Below are 16,062 nucleotides of genomic sequence, written 5' to 3'. Positions count from 1 at the left end.
GACAGAAACAATCCAATATTAAGGGCCAAAAATGTTTCCATGAATTAGCAACCTTTTTTGAACACGTAAGATTAACCACACAACAATGGTCTGTAGAAAATGTTTTTTAATTAACAAGAAAAACAAATGTAAACAAAATAGAAAGGCCTAAATTTGTTTGGAAAATCCTAGTGAGATGGATGTGCTTGTTTTTCTTTACAAAGCTCTTCAAATCTTGGTGGTATTTTTGAGATCGCAACACGCATTTCTTTTTCACGGTGAATTTTTGGCCTATATTTTGACTTTATCACTGCAACTGCTGAGAAACCAGCTTCACGAAGGTAGGAAGTAGCAAACGGGATCAAAACACGCAGAATAATCTTGTAATCACTGAGTATTCATCTTGAGTTTGGCACCAAAACTCAAGCAGTGACAGAGACTGGAATTGTACTTTCAATGTTGAGTCACTTGAAATGTCAATGAGCTGTTCTGCTTCCTCATTATTGAAATGATGAGGTATCGCAGCATTGAAGGGGTCTCTCACCCATTTTATTGGCTCCACTTCGTCCTCTGGGAAATATTTCTGAAGGTAAACATGCAGTTGTGACAAATCCAGAACAAAAACTGTCCTCAGTTCCTCCTTTAATGCCATCTCATTTTCTTGCAGAAACATGTCCAATGAAGGAAAATATTTATAGTCACCTTTGCTTACACTCCCTTTCCAAAGGATGACTTTTTTCTTAAACCCTGAAACTTTGTCTGAGAGCTGCAAGATGTTATCTTGCAAGGACTTTTTCAGTGCGTTCAGTTTTTCAAAAAGATCAGAAAGAAAAGCCATTTGTATTAGAGAGTCTGCATCAATAAATTTGTTGGCAAAACAATGTTCTTCATCATGTAGATATGAGTATATTTCATTCCTAAGCTCATACACTCTAAGCAGGGAGGTGCAGATAAACAGCCATCGAGAACTGCTGTAGAACAAGAGGCATGAGTGGTTGGCACCCACGTCTTCACACAGCTTAGCAAAATATCTTGCTTTCATTGGTCTTGTTTTAATAAACAGTATCACTTTGACTATTTTCAGAATATTATGCAGTTCTTCACTGAGGTTTCCTGCTGCTAGTGCTTCTCTGTGTATTATACAGTGTGTCCAAACAGCATTAGGTGCTTTAGACCGTATGCAAGCTTGAAGTCCTTGGTAGCATCCTGACATTGAATGACCCCCGTCTGTGCAAACTCCAACACATCTCTCCCAGTCAATCTGGTTCTGTACCATAAAATCATCCACAACCGCAAACAAATCTTGACCGGTAGTTCCACCTTTCATTTCCTTACAGAACAACAAATCTTCAACTATTTTTTTTTCATTAACAAACCTGACATAGCAAATAAGATGGGTGTCTTTTTGGTTTTCTGTTGCCTCGTCCAATTGGAGGGCAAAGTCTTTGCCTTTTAAGTTAGAGATGAGCTGATCGTTAATATCATCATCCATATCATTTATCCTCCGGCTGATAGTATTATTAGAAAGAGGCACTTTGACCAGCTGTTTACCAGCATCTTCGCCGAGCTTGATGGTTACCATATCAACAGAATCAGGCAATATCAGCTCTTCTGCAATTGTGTGTGTTTTTTACACTGTGCAATACAATAGGCAACTTTATAAGAAGACAGGAGGGCGTTACTATTAACTTTGGCTTGTTTTGAGAAAGTGGTCTTTTGTAATTTGGCTTCTGTAAGTTTTCTTTGGAAACATTCCCTTGGCTTTCCAACCACATTTGAGTGAAGAGTTTCAAGATGACGCTTTAGTTTACTTGGAAGAATGGATTCTAAAGCCAAAACCTTTAAACAGCTTACACATTGAGGACGCTCCTCATTATTAACCTGTACACATGTGAAACCATAATCTAGATACCTGTCATCATACTTTCTGTACTTGGTTTTTTGCTTCCTGTCCTCTTTTTTCTCTGAAGAACCTGAGACTTCACTTTCCTCAGACGAACTTGAACTCAGTATTAAAAATCTCTTCCTTGTCATTCATAAAGATGCCAATCAGTTCAGACGTAGAAGAGAAGAAAGGGAGGAAATGAATCAACAAAACAAAATTATATAATAAAGATCCTTCTGTTTGTTAAGTTCCTTGTCTTATTTTCTTTTCCTTAGCTCAGGCTGGTATCTCCAGGCTTCTTCTGGGTTCCATCCACAGTCCCCTCTGAATAATATGCCTTAAGTTAAGGATAAAGAATCCAGGTAAGTATAAGAAGAGCTAATGTTATTCTGTGACTTAATTGATATCAAAGACAAAAAGAACATTCCTTTCTTTAATGAAATTTCAGATCAGCAAATGTGTTCAAAGGATAAAGGAAGCCAATTTGCAGCTGCTAATGCATACATCACACTGTCATTTGAAATGGAAAATATCACACTTCAACCATTCCTGGTCCCATCCAATGAGATATCAACTTTTTTCATCAACATCAACAGTTATAATGGATTACGTTTTCACTATCTGTCTAATTCTCTGAAATAACCAACCAATACCTTTTGTGCTTTTTTAGACAAGATGAATGAAAAATGTAGGATGTCATGACATTTGCTGCTTAGAACAGTTTTCGTAATTTTTCTGGCATAATTGTGACAACAATAAACAGTAGTGCAAGAGATACAGAAAAAGAAGAGTTCACATGCTCACTGGACTAAGAATAGAAATAATAGAAATACAGAAGAATAAAATGGCACAGGGAAGCTTTGCTGATTTTCAGCGGTATGGTTGCAACCAACAATATGAAACATTAGCGACTCTAACTCAGTTCATAAATTAAAAGCTGGGTAGGAACCACTTCACATACCTGCTCGTACTTCAATGAAGTAACCTGCAGGTACCAATGTGTTCTTTGAATGATGGATCCAGCTTTGGCAACAGCAAGTAATACACCATAGATTGCTGGACTGCCTGGAATACCCGGTTCATTGGGTTCGGCTGGTGCAATGGATTGACTTTTCCACAGCAGTGGGCTTCTTCCCTACGCAGATTTAAAAGCGATAAGACAAATTATTCCTGTTATTTTCTTTTACCAACCTTACCAAAGGCATACATTTTTGTTAATTCAGTGTGCCATCCAAATAATGATCTGTATATGTTTCAAATAGCAAATATAACTTAAAATTATTTTTAATGTATGTTAGGGCTGCATTAATGCTATGTACTGTTATGTGACTATAATTGAAGTGAAAACAACAAGGTGATAGATAAAATGCTTGAAATAATCGCTTGGGGCTGCATCCCAATCCATTGTTTTTTTGTCCACTATGCCACCTCAGCCTTAAATTGAAGGAAGCACCGTCATACAAATTGCTGTTGCTTGTGAAGAAGGAAGGATAGGGAACTCTTGGCCGGGGCACTAACTCATTCCTTCCCTAAGCTCAATAGGAGCTGTTTCCTATCCCAGCCCAGTCCACAGCATGTTCCTTTTATCTGGATCTTAAAGGTTCCTTACAGTAGAAGACAGAGCCTTCAAATAATAAATCAAAGTCCTTCAGGATACATGGGAGTGCTGTGTGCACCTTCTGCACCTCTAGTTCTTCTAGCCTAGTGGCACTGACTCTACCCTGCCACCAAGGACCTGAACGGTCCCAATCAGGCTTGTACTTGTGTGCTTCATTTTTGGCCCCTTTCATCTCTGTGATGGTACTGAGCCCTCCCAGACTATAGTTCCTGTGGATCCACAATACCTCCGTTCAAACCACTGGGCTACCTAATCATGAGAAGCTTCTCAAGGCAAGGAAGGTGTGATGCAGCGCGAAGGTTTGATGAAGAGAAGAAGGCTTCAGTGAGAGCCAATTAAGGTTCGGCACAGCCAGGTGCAGTCATTCATTTTAAGTACCAGATGGCCTCAAAGTGGCAAAATATTGTGATGAGGTTGTGGGGAGCGAAAGATTAATTTCAGGTGCACAGGGAGAGATATATTAACGAGCATAACATGGATGTTTTGTATGTTTCCTCCTCCCTGCTAGACCACAACACCTCCAATTCAACCTCTCATTCTTAAACGTCTAATAAATGTAGCCACATCTCCCCTCTGTGTCACACTTGCTGTCCTCCATGCACGTATTTTCTTCTCTGTTTACAACGTCATTACTTTGCCTTGACCACACACACCTCACTTCTCACCTTTGGAGCACACATTCTGCCTTCAGTCTGGAAACTTTCTCCACCAACACTACTTAACAGTACTTGATCATTCACCAGTGCTTAATTTGTGCTTGTTTCTGGTCCAGAGCACCAGCACTTATTTTTGAGGGCCGGCACTTATTTTTCTGCCTCAAGCATTTACTGCAAGCAAAAGACACATATGGGAAAGACTGAAGAAGAGAAAAATGAAATAGTGTCACAATGGGAGAAAACAGAAAGCTGCAAGAGTGAGCTGAAGGGGCAGAGAGTGGCTTCAAAATCATTGAAGAGGCCTGAGGTGGCTTCAGTATTACACTGCCTCAGTATTCAGTTTTTCCACATTTAATTGCAGCAGCCACATGTTTAAGAGGAGGGCTTTGAGCACCGGCACGTTTATATTTACAAATTAAGCACTGTTGTTCACACTCCCACTCTGCAGTTTCTTGAGAATTTAGGAGGCACTGTTGCCTTAAATTATTTCCAAACCTTCAGCTTTTGATAACTGTGCTTTCCAAGTTCCACTTGGTCTGTACCTCCCATAGACGTTTTTCTGACCTCCCATCGAAAATTGCCTTCCTCTGGCAGTAAGACTCAGTAAGTAATCTGATTTGGGCATGCAAGTGAGGGAGGACTGTGGGCCTATAATTTATTTTGGAGAATTCATTAGCATTTTTATAAACCACAAATGGGGAAAAAAGGAAAGGTGTGCTTTATAATGAGAAAAGGGTGCAAGGCTAATCTTTCACAAAGCAGAAACGCTGCAATTTTCCCCTGGACTTGTCATCAGCAAGGAACTAAGAATTCTAATCATGTCTTCTAATCTAAATAAACAAATTCAACTTGTGCTTGTGTGCTGAATCAAGCTGTTAACAGTTTTCTCCTGTCCAGCTACTACACAGGGGCCTCGTTCGGAGTGCTCGTCCCAGGGAAATATCCATCTGTTTTAAAAACAGAATATTCGTTATTAATAGTACTATAATGACCATGTCAGTGCTGGTTAGGAGAATTTCCTGTGCATTCCTTGGATCTCCCGTCCTGCCGTGCCCTGTCTCTCACCCTAGGGGTGGGTTCTGCAGGGTGCAATTTTTAGCATCAAAATAGAGGCAATAAATACTTTTGATTTTCTGTTTATTTTAAGGATATAGTTTGGGAACTCTGAAGAACGCCTTGCAGTCTGCAACTCTTTATCGTTTACATTTAAGACAATATATTTACTTTGTACATGTGAAGCGAACATAGACAAGAGCATTGTAGACAAAAACTTAGCTGAAGTACAGGTCTGCTCCTGCATTACAGAGTTGTTTTGACTTACTACTAGAGTCGGATGCTGAACCAGTGTCACAGAGTGTGACAGTGACACAGAAGACGTAAAGGGCTGGTGGTGAGAAAACCAGTGGGAAAGAGGCAGACCCAATATGTGAATGCATTAACTATAGTGCAAGCTGTTACAAAGCAGCAAGAGCAGTTAGGTAATTATTATTGTTTTAGGGATTTCTAATCTAGGGCTTCTGTTCCCTGATTATTTGACAATGGACCGAAATTCGACAATGAACACGTCGGATGTGCGCTCTTTAATGAGGATCACACAGGAGCAGTAACACTCCAGTGCTCTCTTCTGAATTGCTGCGTGTCTGGCAACGCCAAAGTCTCTTATTTAAGAATGTAATCATGCTGCTGGGTGAAACCATGCTGCAGACGGCAAGCACTTTGACAGGTGGGGCTCATGTAACTTCCCCACATGAAATGGTAATAATGAGTTACTCGGCCGCAAAATAATTTTTACCTCACCGTAAGCAGGTATAAACTGCGCGCATAAATCTTTTTTGAAGTGTGTCATATCATGTTTTTCAAAATGCGCGCGGTGCCCCTTGCAACTTCTAACGGCGCACTGGGGTGCCGCGGCGCACAGTTTGGGAACCACTGGTCTACAAGAATCAACAGTGCGATGGACTTCGAATTCTTCATGATTATCCCTAAGTATGGAAGGTGGTGGGAGAATGGGTTGAGTGGTGGGGAGAAATGGTTTGAGCTATGAGACATGAAATACTGCATGCATTTAATGTTCACTGGGAAGGTTCAGTTTCATAGCTGCAGGGTTGATAACTTTGGCGATGGTGAAGGGACCTATGAACCAAGGCTGTAGTTTACGAACACCTGGTATGGATAAATAACGTGTGCTGAGCCATACTTAGTCACCTTCTGCATATGTTGGTGCAGGTGTACAGTGTTTGTCTGCTTGTTCTTTTATCTTTTTCTTGGTTTTTTGGGTCTTATTCCAGATGTTTTGTAATTCAGATAAATGTGCATCTCCTACTGGTACCTTTTGGGATGTTAGGAATGGTATGCATTAGATTACAATAAAAAGGTGACATGTTATGAGCCAAATGAACTCCGTTGTTATATGCAAATTCGGCTAAGGGAAGGGCTTGCAACCAACTGCTAGTTAAGGTGGTAATTAAACAATGTAGGAACTGTTCCATGGTTTGGTTAGTTCTCTCTGCTTGACCATCAGTTTGTGGATGATGTGCAGAGGATAACCGATTGTTAATACGAAGAGAAGAACATAGTCCCTGCCAAAATGTAGACACAAATTGTGTCTTTCGGTCAGAGATAATTACAGTTGGCAGGCCATGAAGCAGGACAATATGCATTATAAAAGGTTCTTTAGCAGTTGGGATTATAGTTAGTGGAATAAAATGGAACATCTACTACCACTAGTATACATGTATTCCCCTTATCTTTTGGTAGATCAGTTACAAAATCCATACTGATAGTATGCCATGGAGCTGGCGGTACTGGTAGAGGAATGAGTTTTCCTATGCAGGTGGTGTGTGAAGGTTTGTTACAAGCACATACGGGACATGTTTGTATATACTCCTTTACGTTTGCATCTAGAGAATCCCACCAGACCCCTGTGTGCACAAGTCCTTAGACATACGCTCTCCTGAATGTCCACTCTCAGATTCTTAGAGATAAACAAAGCCTGATTATGATAAAATAGATTGTCAGAAATTGATTGGATTGCCTGTGCTAACCATGGTTCCAAATTTTCCTTCAACAATTCTTGTTTTAATTTGTATAGGAATGGGAGCTCATTTGAACAACTACCTATAATTTTTTCTGGGGGAATCATTGGAATTGGTGTTATCTGTCTTGTATCTGATTGTGTTGTGGTATTTTGGAGACGTGACAGGGTGTCAGCCTTAAATAGTTGTGTACTGGGTCTATAAGTAATTCTCATCTCATTTGTCGTGGGGTAAGTGCTTTTGCAGATCTAAAAAATTGTAAGTTCTTATGATCTGAATAAATAGTAATGGGAAAACGTGCTCTCCACAAATGATGTCTCCATTCTTGAAAGGCCAAATTTTATGGCTAGAAGTTCTCTTTTGGCGACTGTATAGTTTTGTTCTGCCGGTAAAAGTTTTTTTAGAGAAGAAGGCTATTGGATGCATATTCCCAGTTTCAGAATCTTGCTGAGAAAGGATTCCACCTACTGCCACTTATGAAGCATCTGCTTCTACATAGTAAGGTAGAGAGGGGTCAGGATGCCTTAATATGGGTGCAGTAGTAAAATTCCTTTTCAATGAGTCAAAAGCTTGTTGTGCTGCAGGAATCCACTCAAAAGGTACTACTTTTTGTAACAATCAAGTAAGTGGGGCTACAGTGTTAGAAAAGTGGGAGATAAACCTGCAATAGAAGTTAGCAAAGCCAAGTATAATCTGGATTTCTTTTACGCTTGTGGGTTGTGACTATTGTAAAATAGTATCAATCTTGGGGGGCGTGGCCAAGATGGCGACCGGAGCGGCAGCATAAACTGCAGCTCCGATCCCTGGCCCACACAACTATCCTGACCGAAGCGTCCTGGCCCCCCCTTCGTGGGGAGTGAGTATCGCCTGGGGTGCCGCCCGGGGGCCGCACCGCTGTCCAGGGCCGGAGAGAAGAAGGGAAGCAGAGAAGTATCGAGGAACTGCCGCCGTCTAGAAGCACGGTGGGCGCCTGGCCGGCCGCAGCCTATACCTGCCCTGAAATCAGCACGGTTCCCCCGAGTCCCGTAGCTGCTGCTCGGGCTCGCTTCGGACCGGGGTAGCGGACCACCGGTGCCTGGGCCTCATCGGAGGCACAGGAATCATGACCCGACCCGGGGATTCTGCCCTGAAATAGCGGCGCCGGCCGGGCTCTCTCTGCGGCGGCGCCACCCCTCTCCCCTCGCGACCTGCCGGTGCGGGGTCACCTGGGCTCCATCCATCGGGGGAGATGGCTGCAAGTGCCGCTGGTGCCCCGGCTCTACCCCCGCTCGCCGGGGGCTATCCCAAGCACCGCGGCCGGCCCGGAGGCCAGACCGCTCACACAATATTGCCGCACGGCCAAACAGGCTGCGGCCGCCATTTTTTGTTTTTTTAGTTTTTTTGCTTTTTTTCTTCTCGATATTTGAATTCTGCTGCGTCGGCTCCAACAGCAAAGCGGTGCACCCTAGAAAGTGCTGCACTGTATTTGGACTGCATCCTAGCGGTGGTACTTCAGGGCGCAATCGTGCTGCGGAGCTGATCAGCGGCGTTCCCACGCCCGGCGCGGTGTGAACCGTGGGAGTTGGCTTGCAATTTCAAGCCCCCTGGACTCGTGGACTCGTGGATTGTGCTGGATTACCTGCTGTGATCGCCCAAATATGATGCCCTGACAGAGACTGTTTTGCCGACATGCAGCTTCTTCACGGCAGTCTCTATTATACAGTTCCCCTCATACTAACGAATCGCACTTCACCTCAGGGGGGGTGAGGCAACAAAGACAGGAATAAAGCGTACGTCGGACCCGGATGATCGTAAGAGGTGAGCCTTTCGGCGACTTTTATCGAGTTGCAGTGCGCTGCCGTGTTAGTCTTCCCCCTGAGCCCTAAATCAACCGGAACAGCTATAACCTTTAACAAACTCTGTAGTGTTTTGCCCTCAACCCAATAGCATCATAAAGCCTTATCAGCGTCATAACTTCTAGGCTTTGTAAGTAGTAGTCAACGCATTAGACTACTAATCTCTAATATCATTGTCCTGCCTCTGCCTCATTCGACCTCAATGTCCAGGCCGGACTGCTGTGACGCCTGACTCGTCTGTACACTCCGCTGTGTGTTCACTTGTTGCGCTTACGCCCACGTATTCCTGCACTTACCAAATGGTCAAGCCAAAGACCCCACGTGCGCCTCCTAGCAAAATGGACTATACTACTTCATCTCCCTCAGAGGCCCACGCCACCACGCAAATGACCTTGCAGAAGCTGGAACTCACCCTACAATCACATATGTCGCAATTCGATAAGATACTGCAAGCTATTCTAGACACTAGGTCCACCCTGGAAGCTAAAATAGGCTCCTTAACAGAAGACCTCAATATACTTCACACAGATCAACGCGCTCTAGCAGACCGGGTGTCCGAACTCGAAAAAGACACTGCAACCCTACCCCGCACTGTGACTGATCTCCAATCACAACTAGCGCACCTATCGTTAGATGTGGACTCCTTAAAACGCAGAGCTGAGGATGCAGAGAGCAGGTCCCGCCGCAATCACATTCGGTTGGTGGGATTCCCTGAACGTGTTGAGGGCCTAAGCGCTGAATTATTCATAGAGCAGAGGCTCACAGACACAATTCTCAAAGGCAACATCTCAAAGTTCTTCTACGTTGAGAGTGCTCTCAGGATCCCCGGCAGACCCCCCTCACCTGGCTCACAACCGCGCCCGCTCATAGTAAGACTCCCTAACTATCGCGATAGAGACCTCATCCTACAGTTATTCCGCAAATCTGGTCCGGTAAGCTTCGAAAAAGCGCTGATCTCAGCTTATCCAGACTTTACTGCAGAAGTACAGAAGAAACGAAACTCTTTCTACCGCGTTAAGACATGTCTCCGCAAACACAGTATCAAGTATGCGCTGATGTTCCCAGCCAGACTCCGGGTGCAGGACTACACTCGTTCTTTTTTTTTTCACCACCCCGGAAGATGCCTGGACTTGGCTGCATGCCAAAGGTCTAGCCGACCCACCAGACACAAGCACTCTGGACAACAATAGTTCTTGCCCTACTCCGGGCCGCAGGCAATGCAAAAAACGGGGAGCTAAACCCTCGCCTGAACAGGCACAGTCCGAACGCTTCCGGCTCCTGCGGGCCACATCCAGCTTCGTAAATGCATCGCCCACTACCTCATCCACACAAATGGACACGGACCGGGAACAGGACGTAAACTCAGACTCAGTGGACTCCACGCGTGGTCCTTCCCTCACACCACGTGCAGCTGACGACATCTGCTAAGCAATTAAGTTCCACCTACTCCCGTTACCTGGATACGTTGTTATGACTTCCCCTCTTTCTGGCTGCTTAGCGGCAGACGGTTGTTATTACTGTATTCCTGGCTGCGGCGCGCAGCCCGTGGGCGTCCCCCGGGCGGTGCACCTCGCACTTTGAACCATGAGTAATTTGGGCAGGGTAAATCCATGCCTCCACACCAATGCCCTCTGGCAACCCCCTGTTCCATATGGACCATTTTCTCAAGCTGGCAATTGCCGGAAATGTTTTCTATCTATTAGTAATTTCAGTGTTGTTATATTTCGTTTTAGAGTGCACCTTTCTATCTTTTGGTTGGTTTTGTTACAGGCTAGTTAACTGTAAATGCGGCAGCAAACGTACATGTCATATCTATTATAGTAACAGGATTACAGCTCACAATATAGTGGTCATTGACTGCCAAGTCCTAGCGGGTAGGCACCACAATACTCTCACACTGGGGGTAGCAGATATCCACCCCTCCGGTTACACGAAAACCACAAAAATAATATGGCCACCCAGACGCACCAAGGTATCGTGAAATATAAGATACTCACATGGAATATTAGAGGCATGGCAACCCCACGGAAACGTCAAAGGGTTTATGCCTTTCTCAAGAGGCATCAAATACACATAGCCCTATTACAAGAGACACATCTCTCTAAATCCACGCTGGAAAGTACACGTTCAAAATGGAAAGGTCAATTGCATGGCACCATTTCCTCGTCTTTTGCCCGTGGAGTAGCCATTTGGATTACTCCTGGGGTCCCATTTGCCTTATCTCGCAAACAGTGCGAATCAAATGGTAGATACGTGATACTCGAAGGTACCCTTGATGGATCCCCCTTAGCCCTAGTTGCACTGTACGCCCCAAATGTAAATCAACCTGATTTTCTATCCACGCTTTCCACCGGTAGTCTCAGCGATCCCACACTAGAGTGCATGTGGGGGGGAGACTTTAACAGTGTCCTTGACACTCAAATGGACCGCTTGTTTCCCCCACTCGCCACGGCCCCTTCCAATCGCGCCGCACAAGCTCTAGCAAGCTGGGCATCAAACAATGGTCTAAGGGATGTATGGAGGGTGAGTCATCCTGTTCACCGCAAATACTCTTACTACTCCCCCGTACATAAGCTACACACCAGAACAGATATGATTTTTGTATCTGCAACCGTAATTCACAAAGTACGCATGTCTGAATACCTAGCGCGCACTATATCAGACCATAACCCTCTATGCGTCACAATGGCATGGGGCCACAGGCACACATGTATACCAACATGGCTACTGCAGCCAGAAGCTCTTTTAGATCCCCCCTTCCAAATAGATATGTCCAAAAGACTAGCTGATTACTTTCTATTGAACAAGAATACAACCTCATCCCGTGCTATAGAGTGGGATGCCCACAAAGCGGTGATACGCGGACATTGTCTTGCGGCCACGGTCGGGGTGAGAAAAACACTTACCAAAGAATTACAAGATCTGGAGGTAAAACTCCGCAGTGCGGAGAATGAGATAGCCGGCGGAGAGTCCACACTAACAACATTGAACTTGCTTAGAGCTGCCCATAAAGAAGCAGACAACAGATTAAGCAAACACGACTATAGACATTACATGGCAAGACAACATGCTGAGGGAGACAGGTCGGGCAGGCTATTGGCCTGGCTGACCTGCCAGCCCTCGCAGCCAACACCCATTGGTGCATTACGTTTAAACCCTGATGTCACTGTTAACACTCAGGCGGGCATCAACGACGCCTTTTCAACATACTATCGCACCCTTTACACATCCCCTCCCCCTCCTCCGGAGCAGCACCTTGCTGACATACTACACCTTGTCTCTCAACACCAACTTATCCTTGATAATACCGCTACTCTAGATGGCCCTATTACTATTGAAGAGCTGCGCTTAGCTCTATCCCAAATGGCACGTAGCAAAACTCCCGGCTCAGATGGTCTACCGGTAGAATATTTTAATTCCCACGCTATCCATCTCCTACACCCACTCATAGAGGTATTCAACGAAGCACACCACAATTTACAGTTGCCAGACTCTATGCGCGAGGCTTTGATAGTCGTCCTCCCAAAAGCGGGCCGGGACCCTCTCGATGTTAAATCGTACAGGCCGCACTCCCTACTCAATACAGATTGCAAATTGTTAGGGAAAGTACTTGCAAATAGGCTCCTCCCCTACCTACCAAGCTTGGTACACCATGACCAGTCCGGCTTTATTCCTGGCAGAAGCACCTTCTTAAATATCAGAAGACTCCTACACATAATGCATGGCAACACAAACATCGAAGCGGTGGCCCTCTCCCTAGATATCGAAAAAGCGTTTGATACGCTAAGCTGGAATTATCTCCTACGTACACTCAAAGCGTTCGGTTTCGGTCCTGGCTTCATCAGCTGGATCAAAACGCTCTATTCCATGCCTATAGCCCGTGTCAAAAATGGTCGCTCTATTTCCGAAGCATTCCTTATAGGTAGAGGCACCAGACAAGGCTGTCCACTATCTCCTTTACTATTCGCTATTGCCATGGAACCATTAGCAAATAAACTACGCAGCTACGCACACATATGGGGCATTCCGGAATTGAACACTTATCACATTATATCTTTATATGCAGACGATGCCCTAATATACTTGCGCAACCACCCGGCCTCCATGGGAGCGGTACTGCAGTTGTTAGACTCCTTCGCCCTCGCCTCTGGTCTGCACGTCAATTGGTCCAAGTCAAGTATCTTCCCTCTTACTTCTATCCCGATTGACCGCCATATGGCACTTCCACAATATAAATTACCGTGGTCATACACAACCTTTAAATATCTCGGAGTGCAGATCTACCACTCTATCACAGATCTAAAAGAGGGCAACATTGACAGGGTACTCGGCTCCACCCGCAACTTAATACCTTTTTGGAGCTCGCTCCCCTTATCTCTCATGGGTCGAGTAGCGATTGCCAAGATGCTTATCCTTCCAAGGTTTTTATATTACTTCACTGCCCTCCCGTTGTGCCTACCACGCTCGTTCTTTACCAAACTGCAATCAATATTAACCGACTTACTCTGGGGCAAAGATAGACGCAGGGTAGCGTTGACTATAACACAACACTCGCAGGAGACGGGTGGGCTGGGCATGCCTAATTTCGAAAGATACTACGCAGCAGCTCAATTATCGTGGCTATCCACATGGCTTCAAGAGACTCCTTCTGCTGAAAGCATAATGTTGCAGACACATATAGCCCCGCAGAAGTTGCTGTTTACAATGCTGTCGGGCCCTCCCCCCCTACTCCCAAAACTAATACTGTTGGAAGCAGCTCGGTTCTGCTGGCGCAGATACGTCCAAGGTAAGACCTCCTCTCCCCCTTATTCACCCTCGCTACCGCTATTTCAATTGCCGGGCACTCAAATCCTCTCAATGCATCATGACACACGGGAAATAAACACACTGAAGGTGGGCGATTTATATTCTAGCTCTGTAATGAGCACCTTTGCGGAACTGGTGTCTGCCAGAGTGTTGCACAACGGGGCCTTCTTGATATACAGCGCCATTAAGCGGCTACTTAATAACCTTTGGGGGGTCGGTAGCGCTGAGCCTCCCGAGTCCCCATTACTTACCATCATCTTTACCATAGGTTGCACAAAAGGCATTATAACTAAATTATACAAAGCATTGCTGGCGGCGGTTTGTACCACCCTGCTGCATGCTAAGGCACGATGGGACTCTGTCCTTCCCTCGCCACTACCTCAAAAGACCTGGATCGCAGCTCTTGCAATGATCAAATCAATATCCCGTAATCCTCACCTGCGCTACACCCAATTCAACTATATTCACCACTCATATTTATCCCCAGCCCGCATCCAAAGAATATATCCGAGTACAACTCCGACATGCCCAAGATGCGCCACTCCGGCAGCTGACTTTTACCATATGGTTTGGAGCTGCCACTCAATGAACTCGGCTTGGCTCCGAGTTACGGACGTCACAACAGACATCTCATCTCACACTCTGTCGCCCACACCAGACTCCTGCTTACTTGGCATACGCCACCGCACCAGAGAGGATAAACAAATACACAGATTCATAGATTTAGCATTCGTTATTTTCAAACGGCTAATAGCAACGCATTGGAAAGCCCCACACGTCCCTTCCCACATGACCTGGCTTCGTGACTTACATTGCCGAGCGCAGGCTGAAGCCCAGACACTCCACTCATTGCAACACATAGGTCTCATTCAGGAGGGCCCGAGGTGTGGGACACTTTTGTGGTGGCAATAGTAGCCAAGGATGACATGTACCCCCGTGAGCAGGGCATTTTACACACCTACCACATCTCTGGCTGACACCATCAGTACGTCAATTACGTTGCCCTAACTTCTCTCATTCTCACTTACACCCGCCATCAACGCCCTCACCCCTTTCCACAATGCAATCTCACGACACACTAGGATACTTTCTCTGCGGTCAAATTTACATGCAACCCATACCAAGGTTATTTAATATTACTTCTGCCCGGTATCCTATCAAACTCCGCAAAACATAAGTCACACCTTAGTTATGACCCCCGTTTTATTCATACATAATAGCTGTACCCCTTCTTTTCTCTTCCCCCTCCACCCGTTGGGGATTACCTACACTAGCAATGACATTAATAGCGATTAGCTGCATCTTTAATTAGCAATTAGTTAAGTACATAGTTTTCAAGCTGTATGCTGTTTTATTTTCTTCTTCTTTGCATGTTCATGTTGTCTTATACTTGCTCTCTTTGCTTGCCCTTTTTTTTTCTTTTTTTTTTCCTCTCTTCTTCCCGTTCCTTTGCTACATTATTGTGTGATAATGCTGTGCAAGTTTATATAAGCAAGCAAATGGATCGCAGAATCATTAACAGCCAATGTACTGTTGTGTGAATGTTACGCTTAATAAACAGATTTATAAAAAAAAAATAGTATCCATCTTTTTTTAATCCATTTGGACCCCTTGTTTTGACAAAACAAACCCTAGAAATTCCAATTGAGGAACATGAAATTGTAATTTTTCTAACTTGGCATACAAATTATGTTCACGTAATTTGCGTAACACAGCAAAAACATGATTCTCATGTTCTTTTTATTGTGTGAATAGATTACAATACCGTCTACATAGACTATGACAAAGCGATCCAAGAATTCACTAATAACGTTATTTTATAAAGAATTGAAATTCCCCGGGGGCGTTACACAAACCAAATGGCATCACACAATACTCAAAAAGACTGTGGGGGTTATTACAACTTTGGAGGAGGTGTTAATCCGTCCCAAAAGTGACGGTAAAGTGACGGATATACCACCAGCCGTATTACAAGTCCATTATATCCTATGGAACTCGTAATACGGCTGGTGGTATATCCGTCACTTTACTGCCACTTTTGGGACGGATTAACGCCTCCTCCAAAGTTGTAATAACCCCCTGTATTTTGTGTGAAAAGTGTTATCCATTTGTTGCCCTCGTGGATTCTGATGAGGTGGTAAGCTCTGCAAAGGTCAACGTTTGTAAAGATTGTGGATTTGTGAAGTTGGTTAAGAAGGACCGGAATCAAAGGAAGCGGGTACTTGTTTTTTATGGTCACCTTATTAAG

The 16,062-nt window shown here is 44.6% G+C and overlaps 1 protein-coding gene across 1 annotated transcript; it reads right to left on the bottom strand.

Annotated features, from left to right (window-relative positions):
* Nucleotides 1–340: 340 nt before the first annotated feature.
* On the bottom strand, nucleotides 341–1,561 carry LOC138301722 (protein FAM200A-like). Its single transcript, XM_069242236.1, has one exon. The coding sequence runs from the start codon at nucleotides 1,559–1,561 to the stop codon at nucleotides 341–343; it is 1,221 nt and encodes a 406-aa protein (XP_069098337.1).
* Nucleotides 1,562–16,062: the final 14,501 nt, after the last annotated feature.

This window comes from Pleurodeles waltl, chromosome 6 (genome assembly GCF_031143425.1).
Source record: "Pleurodeles waltl isolate 20211129_DDA chromosome 6, aPleWal1.hap1.20221129, whole genome shotgun sequence".
Lineage (NCBI taxonomy): Eukaryota > Metazoa > Chordata > Amphibia > Caudata > Salamandridae > Pleurodeles > Pleurodeles waltl.
Note: the sequence above shows the minus strand (reverse complement) of the source record. Positions and strands in the feature narration are given on the sequence as shown.